Source organism: Falco naumanni, chromosome 3 (assembly GCF_017639655.2).
Source record: "Falco naumanni isolate bFalNau1 chromosome 3, bFalNau1.pat, whole genome shotgun sequence".
Taxonomy (NCBI): domain Eukaryota; kingdom Metazoa; phylum Chordata; class Aves; order Falconiformes; family Falconidae; genus Falco; species Falco naumanni.
Window position 1 is genome coordinate 31656641 of NC_054056.1, and position 13875 is coordinate 31670515.

General features: G+C 40.0%; 1 protein-coding gene across 4 annotated transcripts in view; it reads left to right on the forward strand.

Annotated features, from left to right (window-relative positions):
- Positions 1-13875, forward strand: part of PIGN (phosphatidylinositol glycan anchor biosynthesis class N) — a 106636-nt gene that overhangs the window by 34470 nt on the left and 58291 nt on the right. For all 4 annotated transcript variants that reach the window (XR_005826868.1, XM_040586652.1, XM_040586654.1 and 1 more), the window contains 5 exons: positions 2931-3047; positions 7756-7796; positions 9733-9792; positions 10883-10975; positions 12857-12912. Coding sequence is in view for 3 of the 4 variants with exons in the window: in XM_040586652.1 (XP_040442586.1) it covers positions 2931-3047; positions 7756-7796; positions 9733-9792; positions 10883-10975; positions 12857-12912 (367 nt within the window). In the remaining variant the exon portion in view is untranslated. The remainder of the gene's footprint in view (positions 1-2930; positions 3048-7755; positions 7797-9732; positions 9793-10882; positions 10976-12856; positions 12913-13875) is intronic.

A 13875-nucleotide genomic window follows, 5' to 3' on the forward strand; every position in this document is an offset into this window, starting at 1 on the left:
CAGGCATGGGCTTGGCAAAATTCAGCTTCTTATTCTGTGTGTGAAATCCTAAACTTTTTAAATGCTAGGGATGCAAACTTTGTCTGTCATCAGAGATGACAGAAATATTCATGTATTTATTCAAAATGAGCCTAATTACCATCTGCTCATTTGCAAAATAATCTGGGGGGGGGGGGTGTTTGTTTACTGTTTTTGTTTACTGTTGAGCTGACTGCCATTTGCAATAAAATTTTAATTCTGGCAATTTTTTTTTCTGTTTCAAGTAATAATTTCATAATTTATAAGTGAGGAGTGCTTATAGGTACATATTTTTTATATATATATGATAGACACCTCTGGAGGTCTAACCACCTACCCAAAGCAGGATTAAATTTGGGATGAAACACAGTTGCTTGGGCTTTATCTAGTAGGGCCTTTAAAACCTCAAAGGGTGGAGCTTTACACAGCCCCTTTGGGCAGCCTGCTCTGCTGCTTGCCTGCCCTCACAGAGAGGAAAAGGTTTTCTTTATCTGCAATCTGAACCTCCTTTGTTTCAATTTATGCACCGCAGTGAGGCCCTGGCTCTGTCCTCTTTCAAATTCCCTTGCAGTGGGGTACAGGCACGGTTACGCACTCCTCAAAGCCCTTTCTTCTCCAGGCTGAACAAGTCCCAGTCCCTCAGCCTCTCCTCACAAGACAAGTGCTCCTTTGACCAATTTCCAACCCCCTCAAGTTCGTTCCAGATGGTTCATATCTTTCCTGTACTGGAGGGGCCCAAAACTGGATCCAGTGTCTAGAAGTTGTCTTGCAGGTACTAAGTAGAGGAGGATAATCCCTTTGCTGGACAGTGCTCCTGTTGACACATCCCAGGGTGCTGTTGATCTTCCTGCTTCCAGCGTGAGCTGTCGGGCTGTTCTCATGTACTGGATCCTTTGAAGGGGGAGTAAAAGGTGATAGGAGTAACTCTTCAGGCTTCGAGAACCACTGGTCTGTCATAGTTTTCTGTTGGCTTTTTGTCTCAAAGAAAAAGCTTGATCTTCTGCCAGAAGTGTTAATAACCTTAAAGTTGGCTTTAGTGAGTCGAGGAGCAAACCCAGAGATAATGCTCAGGCCGGTAGCCAGCAGTCTGAAGGCTAGTGCAGTAGCTTTTACTTGACCTTGTAGTATCAGCAACTGCTGCAGTCTTTCAGCGATTATTTGCAGAATGGGATGTGCACCAGTTTTAAAACACATAAGAAATGAAAACGGCTGGGAGAACCTACTGGGGAAGAGAACATGTTCTGAACTTGGCATAATCAAAGAAACTGTGCCAACAACCGCAAAGACCAATAAACTCACTTGCTTTCTCAGTCTGACTCCATGATTTTGCTTTAAGCTGATCTCTGGTGGAACTGCTGACCACCAACATAGGTGGTCCCACACCCACCCTCATCTTGGCCACTTGTTCCTGCTACTATCCTGGCACAAGTCCTGCTGTGTGGTAGGTGGGACCAGAGAACAGGAAATGAAGCAGCATCCTTTCCCTCCTTTCCCCAGAAAAGGTGTGTTTGGAGGGTGCTGAGAGGTGGAACAGGAGAACTGACCTAGCTGAATACCAAATTACACACACACACCACCTCCCCTTATAATTCAGATCAGGCTGAATACCAGGGTGAGGGTGGATACAGCTGCCTCTGTCAGCTTTATCTGCCTTTAGGTATTCATGGAGGCAGAGTCTCGGTGAAATGCTGATGGCACTGGTGGCTCTGCTAAAATGAGAGCTCATGAAAAATTGCTCTTTCCTCCTGCATGCAGTAGAAAGAAGTAGCTGACGCCTGGAAGATGGAGGAAGCACTGTCTCAGTCTGCTCTGTTCCCAAGCTCTGCAAAGAAAAGCAGTTGTTGCTGCTTTTGAGCGCAGAGAGTGCCTTTCAAGGGATTTCTGAACACCGGGTATCTTATTCCCAGACCTGTATGTTTTTAAGCTTAGGGCTGTTTAAAGAAAGCAAAGCTGGCTTTTCAGGTCTGCCATAGTGATTGTTGGACAGCCTCAGTGCTATTCCTGATTTTATACCCAATTCCAGTTTGTGGTTTGTTTGGGTTTAAGAAAAAAATGTCCTTAAAACAACGTGTTATTCTCTGTCCTGCGTATTTATTATAATATATACACACACAGAGGGAAGAGTGTGTGTCTATGCAAATACAAGGAAAATGTATAATCAGTGCAGTAACTGACGTAGAGTTTGTATAACAATGTCATTCCCTTTGAGACTGGGTTATCTCACTGCTGTGGTACCTCACCCACGGAGTTCAGTGGCTAGCGTTTCTTTGAAGCTTGTGTGGTTTTTGCTTAAATGCAGCTCCTCTTGAGACATTATATTTTTAAAGCTTCCTCCTTTTGGCTGCTGATAGGTTAATTTGGAGGGAATTAATTTCCCTGGGGAAGGAAGTAATGTTTTATCAATTTTTAAGGGGTGTGTTACCAGGCTTTAAAACCTTAAAAATGAAATTGTATCACTGGGGAAAGAATGACAGTTGCAATGCATATTGTCTCCTGGTTTTGAAAAGGAAGTCTAATCCTTATTTGGGGATCAGAGATCAGTTCCGTGTATTTTGGGCACATGACTAATTCTACCCCAAACATCCCTTGTTTCCATGGGATGCTCTGGTTAAGCATGTGCGTGTGTTTTGAGCAGATAAGTCCTCTACACCTTGAGGCTTTCATGTTACCAGTTTGGGGTTTTTATTATACAAAGCTATGTCTTATGTGGGCCTGACTTAAATGGTACAGATTTCCCAACTTGCAACTTGAATTTAGCCTTTATTGTTAGGAGTGTAAAAAAAGCATAAAAATAAATTGAAATAGGTTGTCTGTAACAGGATTTTAGTATGTATATTTTTAACAAGAACATAGTACATGTTTGTATATTCATGTCTTAAATTTTACACTTCTTTTGGTGTGATGTATCTTAGGATCCCATGGAGCTGGTCATCCCTCAGAAACTTTAACACCACTGATTGTTTGGGGTGCTGGGGTGAATTATCCACAGAAAGTCACATCCCAATTCTTTGAAGACAACTTTTTGCAAGGTAGGTAAAGCATAGCACTTAAGTAGAAGATTTTGGTGGGAAGGGAGGTGTTTAACCATTACACCTGTTGATCTTCACTGACTTCTGTTCCATTACAGTAAATATGACTTGCTTCATATGGTGTGGAAAGAAAAGGTGACAGGGCATGCCTATAGAGGATATTGCAAAATTGGGTAGATAATGTCAGAGTTGATTTTATTTTCTAATCGTGGAATTGGAGACCTTCTCTCTTTGGGTACAGGAGACTATTCACACTTTCTTGGCAAGACTTAGAGGTTAAAAGCTATTTGTACAGAAACATGATAAGTTGACGTATCTTAAGAGTCTTTTCTGGTTTCGCACTATAACCATGGGGACTTTCCAGGGGCTGTCTTGTCTCACTTGCATCCTTGCAGCTGCTGTGGAAATGTAAACAATTCTAATGAAAAACTGACTCTTTAGAGTTATCTTTCCACTTTATAATTTATTTAAGAAGAGTAAACTTTTTTTAAAAGAATTAATTTTTAATATTTCAAATACATAATGTAATAAATACTGGCTTACTGAAATGTCAATGGATTTCTAGAACCGTGTGTGATTAAAGTGTGCAAGCTCTTCCTTTTTCACGTGCCCCATTCTTGTAGCCTGCTCTGTTTAAGATGCATTGAATCTCTTGGGTTGTTACTCGGGATCAATGAGGTAATGACTTTCTATTTTATTGGATCATTTGTCAAGCTACATTAGAGAAGACAGCACAGCAAAAATTACTTCAGCCCTGAGGTTTTAACCCCACCTTGCTCTCGAGAAGGTATTTGGTAACAGATTAAACAAACAGGACTTCTCGGATACAGACCATGCTAATATTTTACTCTTTTGTGATTAACTGCTGCTATAAAACTATGATATCTCTGATAAAAATTAAAATTAATTGTAGAATAAAAAATAGAAAATGGAGTAAAACCAACTGATTTTGTGTCTGTGATGACTGATCTGCTAGACTTGTAAGGACACTTGATGTCTCTAAGGGTTGATCTGTAGTAGTTGATTTTTGCAGCTGTCAAGTTTCCTTGATTCTCACCAGCTTTAGTGCAAACCTTGGCATTTGACTTCAAGTAATGATGGAAATGGTTTGAGAGCATTTCAGAAAAGATGAGTGTTGAGCTGACTTCCAGGTACACAAAACAGCAAGCTTTTTGACTGTGATCTGTTAGGAAATGTGTATTTTATTAAAAGACAGACTCAGACTGTGTCTGCACCCTGCTGTGCTCCCTTCATATTTTCCTTCTGATGGTTTAAAACCAAACAAACACCACCACAAAACCAAACCAACAACCAGACAAAAAAAACAAACACCCCAAAGCAAACATCAGGAACACCTCCCTTTGTTCTGCCTGTGCACTGTAGCTTTCCGGCTGTCAAGCATGTTGTTGGTCTGTTTAGACACTATCTTTACAGGTTCTTAATTGCTAGGGGTAATCTCTGTTGGAGGTTTAAGTCTCTCTGAGTATCTTGGGAGTTTGAATCTCTATTTGAGTAATAAGTATCTTCTTAAAAAGTGACTGTTATCTCTGTGGTAGTACATTATAGCTTCTAGTAGACTGTGTAGCTGAAAAGTAAATTAAAAAGTGTTGTTGAAACTTGGCACTTTTGCAGGTCAGTACAATTTAGCTACTCTATTAAGCTGTAATTCCAGATATTTTCACAAAGCTAACATATGAAAGAAAAGATGCTTAAAAGAGATCTCTTGAAAAGGTCTTTGAATTTGCCTTTCGTGCTCCATACAAATGCAGCTGAGACTGTGCAGGAGAGGGATTTCCAAACTGATGTATGTGGGTATCTGACTTATATTTGTTTGAGTTTGCATGCACCAGTGTTCAAGTTCTTGCATCTACTGACAATCCTTTCTAATTTCTCTGAGTTGAAAGTTCATGGAAACAGCAGAATATTTCTAATGCTGACAAACCTCTTATGCTCTGTTCAGTGCTAGAAGGCTGTAGGCAGCCAGTGAATTGTTTCTCTTCTCATCATTGCTACCGAGGGTTGATACCCCCAAAGGCGGTGCCACCAGGCAGGACTTAGTCTGTCCAAATTGTCAGGGAAATATTAATATGCTCCTTGGATGGCCGGAAAGGCACAGTGTCTGCTCTGGGATGACAGCCTTCTCATCAGTTCCTTCACCTGTGCTCTAGCTTCCCTCAGGCCTGCCCATGCGGTGATCTCGGAAAGATTTGCGATGGCAGCCCTGCATCTGTGGGCAGCGTAGTAGTACCCATTTGACTGTTGTCTTGACCCTTCTTAGGAAAGAAAGAATACGGAGCTGCTCTGCATCTCCTCAGTGCAGGCCCCGCTGGGTGGCCTTGGGGCACAAGTCCAGAGAAGCTTTTAAGTGAAGGCACGGCCTTCTGCAGCAGGAGGGTGTGGGGTGCTTGTTTCCATCTGTGCACACCCCTGTTCTGGAGGGGGCTTAGCCTGCCTTGCTGGAGCTGAGGGAGCTCAGTGTTACTGCTTCTGTGAGGTTTTATGTGAGATTTTCTTTGGTTCGTGTGGCCTCATCTTCAGCCTCTTCTTGACCCGGTGCTTCCCTCCTGTTTCCCCTGATCTGTTTACATCTGACTGCCCAGCGGGCTGCAGTAAAAGCTGGGCAGGATAAAGAAAAGAAGCCTATCGAGCAGCTGGAAAACTGTGGTGAGGCACTGTATCAGAAACCTAGATAGTCAGCTGGAATTGTAAACCAGCGTGGGCAGCACGTGCACCCAAGGCACGTCACTCCTGGGAGTACAGCCTGGGCTGGCCAGTCTGCAGGTGGATCCCAGTCCCTGGGAGCTCCTGGGCTTGGTGTCCTGCAGCTCCTGGTCCAAGGTGGACGTTTTCAGCTCTGCCTTTTGGGTTTATCAGAGTAGGGAAAGGGGGATGTAAAAGCTTCTGACAAATCTAGACGTTTCTTTAGCAGACCTACAGTTTCTTCCTACTTCAAGCATATTGTGTGTGTATAGACAGTTTTCCAACACTTTTCGTAGGAAAATGTTACTAAATGCATTGTTTGTTTTCCTTTTGTATAAGAGAAATATGAATGAGAGTCTATATCTCTAGGAATATAAACCCATTTCCTTTTTTGGGAAGCAAAAGGAAGCAAACTTGTTCATTTTGGTGTGAGTTTAACACAATTCATGATTAATGCTGATAATGCTGCCCCTGTGTTGCCATGGGAACTTGCTGTAAGTGTATGTCTTGCTGCTGTTAAGGTACGTGGCTGCTCTTCAGGGTTCTGTTGGGACCAAATAACAGTGGGCCTGCGCTCAGACCCCCAGAGTTAGCAGTGGTGTGAACAAATTGCTAAAAGCGCGTTTGGTACATGCAGTACTGCAAATGTGGATGTTTCCTGTCTCAGGCTGTTTTCAGCTGAGACGGGTTTGGGGCTGGCACAGACAGCGTGTATCAAAAGGTGGAGGAAGAGTGGTGTGGTCTTAGGATTTGAACGCCTGTTTGGAGAAAATAATTTATGTTGAGCCAGGCCTTTGAATGATGGTTTACCTGTATTTTTTATGAAGCCTGTTTCTGCTGTATTTAAACTTCCACTTCACATGAAGCCAAAGGATATTTTGGGTAACATGGCTGCACTGTGGATGGTCTGAAGTGCTAGGCAGACCCTTGCTTTGGTCTGTGCTGTTTCAGCAGCGTTGTTCTGGCAAGCAGCGTTAGCAGGGTGGTGAGCGCCCTGGTTAGCTTTCCACGTGTACTGAGGAAGGTGGCTATACCCCTGTGGCTAACGTTAAGTTTGGTTCCTAAGTTGAGGGTAGGTGCCCCCAACGATTTTACTGCTGTACTGAGTGAGATCTGTCCTAGGTAGGCCATCAACAGGATGTTAAGTACTGTAGCAGCAAGTTTGTTTCAGCCCCTATTGTGTTTTCCTGTGTGTCATCTTCTTTGGATCTTTGGGGTTTTCTTGTTGTATTTTTTTCCTGCTTATCTTTGTGGGTAGTGGGGCAGTGAATTTACACATTAGGAAAAGACATAAAAAAAACCCAAAGTGCAAACTCTGCTAAACTCTGTTTTTAAATAACTCTCCACCCCCAGACAAAAAACAGGCAATTTCCTCATTATTTCCTTAGAGGCTAGTGGAGAGCGGGAAAATACAGTTTTGAACCAGCTTTTTATATGATACACCATAGCTTTAGGGGCTTGTATATTTGTTTGTCTCTGCTTTCATTGTAGTAGTTCTGGCTGCCAAATTGTTGAACTTTTCCCTTGAGTTCGCTCTTGGCAGGTATTGTTTGTGGCAGACATGAAGTATGTTTGTACCACTCTGTATCAGTATATTCGGGACCTTGGGTTAACCTTTTTTAAAAACTATTGAAGAGATTCAACAGCCCTTCTCCTAAACCTAGTTTTGAATCCTTTGGTTGGCACAGGAGGTAATATATCACTTCCTATACTGTGCTAAAAAAATAAAAACCTTGGACTTCCTTCAACTGATCTGGGTCACAATTGCAGGCAGTAATTTATTCTGATGGATAAAAGAAAATGTGAACTGAAATGAATGCATTTTATTGTTTCTGCCTGTTGAGTTCCATCTATAACCCTTCTTGAGCTAGCATCCTAAAGCCAAATTATAATTTTCTTTAGTAACAACACTTTACAGAAAATGGCAACAAGACGTTAAATGTCAACTGAATTATCTCTTTCAAATCTGTGTAGGTTAGCTGTTCATTTGCTCTGTTATTTCTTGCAGAATGGAAACTGGAGAACTTGAAGAGGCTGGATGTCAATCAGGTAGCAAACATACCTAATTTAATAGCACATAATTTTTCACCTTAAATTGAGTATTGTGTGATTTAAAATAAATTATGGAATTCAAATGAATTATCACAGTGATGTAGCATTTTCCTGGAATGTGTTAGAGAGTTATAGGAATCACACCCATACCCAACCTAATATGAAAAAGTTTAAATTGCTTGTTAACACCTGTGACAGCTATGTACAACTTCTCCTCCTGAAGGTACATTATCACACCATTTTTGGTTAGTGATCATATGCTGTTGGACAAAGAGTGTGGTACGGTATGCCAGGTGCTCCTCACTACTCAAACTCAGTGCCAGGTACCCAAAAATAACTTATCTAGCATGTTTTCAGAGTGGGTTTTGTTCTTGCAAACTTTTAGAAGTAACTTGTGATGCTTTCCCTCTTTCTGATTTGAAAATGTTCTGGAGCTGAGTTTACACCTTCGAATTATCTTTGGTGAAGGTGTCCAGTGAAACACAGAGGAAGCATGGTCTGATGACCATGTTTCCCAAGTTTGTGAGCACCTTCTATATGCTTTTTGCTACTCTTAAGATAGCCGTGTGAATGTTCAGTGTAATTTTTAAGAGCCATCTATTTCAATGTCTGTATTTTGTCACTTTTTCCAGAAGTTGCTGTCATTACTGAATCAAAACTAATTCTTGCTATACTGTTAAACTGTGCGTTTTTCCCACAGGGTCTGTGATTATGGCCCAACCACTTAACAATTTAGACAATTTGTACAGTAAAGGAAGGAAAAAAAAAAAAAAAAGGATGACTTAATCCTTGATAGTAAATCAGCAAAGCTTTTTTTTAAAATCATTATGATAACACGTACATGTGTACACCTGAAGCTTGTTTGCTTCTTACTTCCTATTGTCCTGTGAAGTCCAATATGTGAATAGCAGACTCCAAACCTGCTCAGACAAGGGAAATAAATTTATGCTGGAAGTTTAAAGTTGGGAATGTTCTGGATCAACTGCTTTCAGAAAAGCCCTGGTACAAAATTAGAGATCAGTGTACCTCTTAAGGGCACAGGAATTATGGAGAAGTAATTTTAAGACACTATAGAAGAGCCTCAAGTGTTGCTTTGTTCTGGGTAATGGCGTCCCCAAAGACAGAGCTTTTATCCTGTAGTACCTGTAGGATTATCGGTAAAAATAGCAAACTAGACTTCTGATTACTGTTACACTACATATACATTGTCCTCTACAAATAATGGTTTGGCATCTGCTTCTGCACAGTAGATCTGAGGCTGGAGCAGTGCCAGTGGTTTCAGTGTGGTTTTTTCAGATTTATGCTGGAGAACCAAAGAATTTTGGTGCATAGTTTTATAATAAAGGAAAATATATACCTGGTAAGAGGCAGTGTTTATTATCACAAGCAGAAGGTAATGGTACTTTATTTTATGAGATGCCTTAGTGTAGATTGAAGGGCCCTTCCTGAGAGCTGACTGGACACAAAAGTGCAGAATCCCCCTCCGAAGGGGAGAAGGTGAATAATTGGCACTGTGGATAAGGAGTGCTGTGAAGGGTAGTATATTTTGTGTACTGCTTAAAACTGTAAATATGAAATTAATTCTTTTTGTGGTATAAATAGTCATAAAAAGTGGTGTGCCTCTCTGAGTGCCGTGAAGGAGCTACTGAATTCCTGTGAATAAATACTGTGGATGTTTATACTTGCTTTTTGAACTAAATGTATTTTTGAAGTTTTACCAGTAGTAGCCTCACATTTTGAATCTAATCATGCCATGATGACTACTGGAAACTAAAAAAAAATAAAAAAATAAAAAAAGTAGAGTTGTATGTTATAACTTCATGGTATTATATACCATTTACTTTTGCAGATGCAGATATATTAAAATTAAACTAAATTTATTAGCTCTAGAGGCTGCAATTATATTAAAATGGGAATGCTTCTGTTTACACAGGCTGATATAGCACCACTGATGGCTTCCCTTATCGGTGTGCCTTTCCCGCTGAATTCTGTGGTAAGGAGTACAAACATTTTTCCATATTACAGGAATCTGCTCACCATAGGGGAAAAGGTGTTGAGGACAAGACTTGAGGCATGTGAGGGGAAAGATTATAGATTTGGAAAAGTGCTATAGGGTATGGAGACTGCTTATAGTTTTAGCTTTATGTGTATGTGTCTTCTGTTTAGAGTATAAACTCAATCTTTTTTGTATATTGTATAGTGCTTTCAGTTGGAAAGGCAGCTGATCCTTTTATAATCTGCAACTTCATACTCTTGAGCTGCATAAAAGTTTTTTGTTACTTTGTTTTTTAGGGATGGTAAAAATATAATGTGGTTTGAATAACACTTGGTTTTGATCATGAAAGCTGAGTCTGTAAACAAGCTGGTTCCTGCAGTTTAATGTTTAATTATTTCTTGTTTAGATCAGCGTACTTTCTTCAGATGGCATTTTGTGCCTCTAATTTAGTGAACAGTGAGTGCCCTCACTTGTCAGATGGCTTTTTCTTTGAATTTCTTTCTTATATTATGACATAGTCCAAAGGTGTTCTCATAAATATCTAATTGACAGTTAGCATTATATTAGTGTGCTGTCATGCTGCTGGTTTCACATTTACAGAGCACTTACAGAAATATGTCTTCTGGACACTTTTCCCCAAGTTCTATCCCCTTGTCCTACACTCATTGCTGTTCATGTGAGCAAAGCTGCCCAACACAGGGTGGTGGGAACTACTTGCTTTCCCATCACGAGTAGTGGGCGAGTCAAGCCCAGGCAAGGCTTCGGATAGAAGACTTTTAGGTATTTCCAAAATGGCTTCTGATTAGGGGTTGAGGTTGTATTACTACGTAGTATATAGATTAATAACAACTTCTGTTATTTACTTTTTTTGCATTTCTGTAGAAACTGGGATATTGTAAACAGTTCCTGTGATGTTTAGAAATTATTTGAGAAGAGTATTTTCAAAGGAGTTACAGTAGTTATTTCAGAAGTCATTTGAAGTATTCTTACTGCTCATATGGCCTGTGATTCTGTTAAGAGAAATTCCTGTGTCTTCATTTAAATTTATATTTTTTTATATATGTGTGTGTGTATTTTTCTTCTCCAGGGAACTCTGCCTCTGGAGTATCTGAACAATAGTGATCATTTCAAAGCGGAGAGCATGTTTACCAATGCTGTTCAGATTCTTGAGCAATTTAAGGTAACTATACATAGGGTAAAGAAAAATATTTCTGTGGCTAATAATTGTTGCTATGTATAAAGTAATTATACTAGGACATAATGCTATGTATAGCATGCTGTAATTCAAAGGACTAAAAATTAATACAGATGCTGGGTGAAGTCAATTGACTAGCTGTGGGCCCTATCTGAAGGAGTTTGAAAGACTTTAATATAAATGCCTTTTTTGTAAGAAGCATGAGTAACTTCTCTTGATTCTTAACATAAATGCTGATGTTTATTGTTAATGTAAACCTACTTGCAGTATGTAGGTAGAATATGAGTGCTGATAACTGAAAAGGGAGATAGTACCTTTCAACAGGGTCTGGGAGATAAGGCTCTAAGCCAGGATCAGTACACTAACAGATCAAAAAGGTAACAGGCACCTGTCCATTAAAGAAATTAAATTAGTGGCCTAATTAACTTTTAGCTAATGCTGTTGGTTTGCTTTGTATGTTTATCTCTGGTTTCTCTGTCTTGATTCATCTAATGCTGGATATTATTACATTATGAGAACACATACGCGGTCCAATCAAAAAAACATTCTGTTTCACTAGACGGTAGAATACAAAACAGTCCAAAATCCCCAAATCACAGTTTTGGCAAGACATAGAAATGCTTTGGGGGAGAACCATCCCCTCCACAGACAGAAAGCTGAGCCATGCAAGAACTGTTGCCCTGTCAGGAAATTCATGTGACGATAGTGGAACAATGAACTGGCATGGGATCACCTGCCAGAGATGAGTACTTTCAGTACCTTCTGTCCCTTGAATGCCAGGTTCCTAAATGTGTGGATACCAGCTTGGCAGTGTCAGGAGCAGGGTTGCTTCCAAATCTGTGGTGGAAAGCTGGCATGTAGCAGGGAAAGTGGCTGGTGGGCTAAATGTGAAGTTGAAGCATGCTGATAGAACCTCCAGAGTTGGAAGACTTCTGCTTTAAGAATTAAGGATGTGACTCAGGTCTTTTTCAGTATTTAACTGGTGCCTGGGGGATTATTTGAACAAAGTTCTGCCCCCCCCCCCTCCCCCTTCTTATTTTTATTCTGTCATTTTTTAGTGCTAAATTATCCATTTCCTCGATGGCTGGTTTGTTTCTGGCATTGTTTTGGAACGATTGTGTATGAATTTTCTTTGCGTTTCTTTGCTGAAGCAGTAGCAACACATTGGCTACACACAGAGTTGCTTTTTACTTTTCCTGTGATGGACTGACCTGACCACAGTTTGCACTCCCTGGAGAGGACATTGCCTTGAATGGATAGGATGAGACATGTGGGTTGCTACTTCAAGCTGTCAGGTTTTGGGAGCAATGTGCTTGGAAAATTCCTATTTGCACTTTAGGCTGACAGCCAAACTTAAGTCAGGCTGCTGCAGAAGACCTTAAAGATGTTTTGATGGGCCTTGGGCAAAGTGGCTCTGACTGCATCAAAGCCTTCTATTTTTATCCATGTGCAGGTTAATCGATCTAACAGCATTGCTTCAGCAGTGTTGTCACAGCGTACTAGTTCCTGTCTGGCATAAATAATACTGGTTTCATCAAGGAAGGTTGTCACTGAAATCTGGTAGCACTTCTGGCTATATCTTCCCTTTATCTTGCAACCTGTAGAAGTCCTTCTATGAAAATCAGTGGCTGGGGAGTGGTTTATTTTACCTATTCTAGAGCAGGTCTGGGTTTCCATGAACTCAGAGGAGTTACTCATATGGGAGTATAACACCCAGTTTCCCGGACAGTATATTAATAGCGTGATTTCATTCCTTTTCCAAAGTCTTATAACTTCTCTGTAGTTTTTAGTTTAATTCCTGATACATTTTTTAGTCTTATTGCAACTTGCATATAATGGTTTAATGTTGTGGGGTTTTTTATGCAGGTTAAGATGAGTCAGAAAAAGGAAACCACACTGTCATTTCTGTTCACACCATTCAAGTAAGTGTCTAACAGCTATATATATTTTACCTGATTTGTCTTACCACTTTGGTATTTCACTGAGATACAACAACAGAAATTAGTCCATTCAGTCTTTTTAAATTATGGTGTTTATCTGACTGTGAAACTTTGCACTAGAACTCTATGCAGTTAAGTTCTACTTAAAAATTCTCTTTAGAAGTAGATTTTTTTTAAAAAAAAGTAAATCTATTCCTTACATTTAGTTTTCAGTTAAGGGTTATCTGCCTAAGCTTTTTGACAATATAGCTATATAGAGACTGCGTAATAGTTTTCACTTACTTTTTCTTTTTTCCTATGTTCCTTTTGAATTCCTTGGGAGATGTAAGTCCCTGTAGGGTGAGGAAATAAAATCTGTTCTTGTTTATATGTATATAATCATTGAACTGAATTGTTTCTTCTGTGATATAAGTTCTAATTAAAAACAAACAAAAGGCCTTTCATCCAGAAAAGAAGATCAAAATCTTAAGAATTTGTGCTACCTAGTAGTGTTTCCAGGGCTGTGAAGGAGTCTCTGTAGTGACTTTTGTACCTGCCAGCTCTGTGTTCTAGTGTATGGAGCCGTTACTGACCTGCTCACCCTTCAGTATTATCCAATTAAAGCTGCTTTTTCCTTTTTCATTTGCCCTAAATGTTTTGAAAGCTTTGCTATGAGTGCACCTGGTACTGTTCAGTTCTGCTTTCAGTTTGTGGAGTGCTCCAAAAATGCTTTGTCACAGAGAGTAGCTGTTTTCCTTTGGGAAGTAGAAAGATGTTAATTAAGGTCTTTAAATCATAGCAGTAGTAAAAAATACTTGAAACTCTTCCTGAGAAGTATGTTTAATCGCTAAAAAAGATTGCTGTTTTTCTGAACAGAGATTTACTGTGTGATTTTTATACCACTAGCTTCTTCAAAAGGAAAGGACCAAGACAGCCTGAGACACAAGTCAAGTCAATCTTGGACAC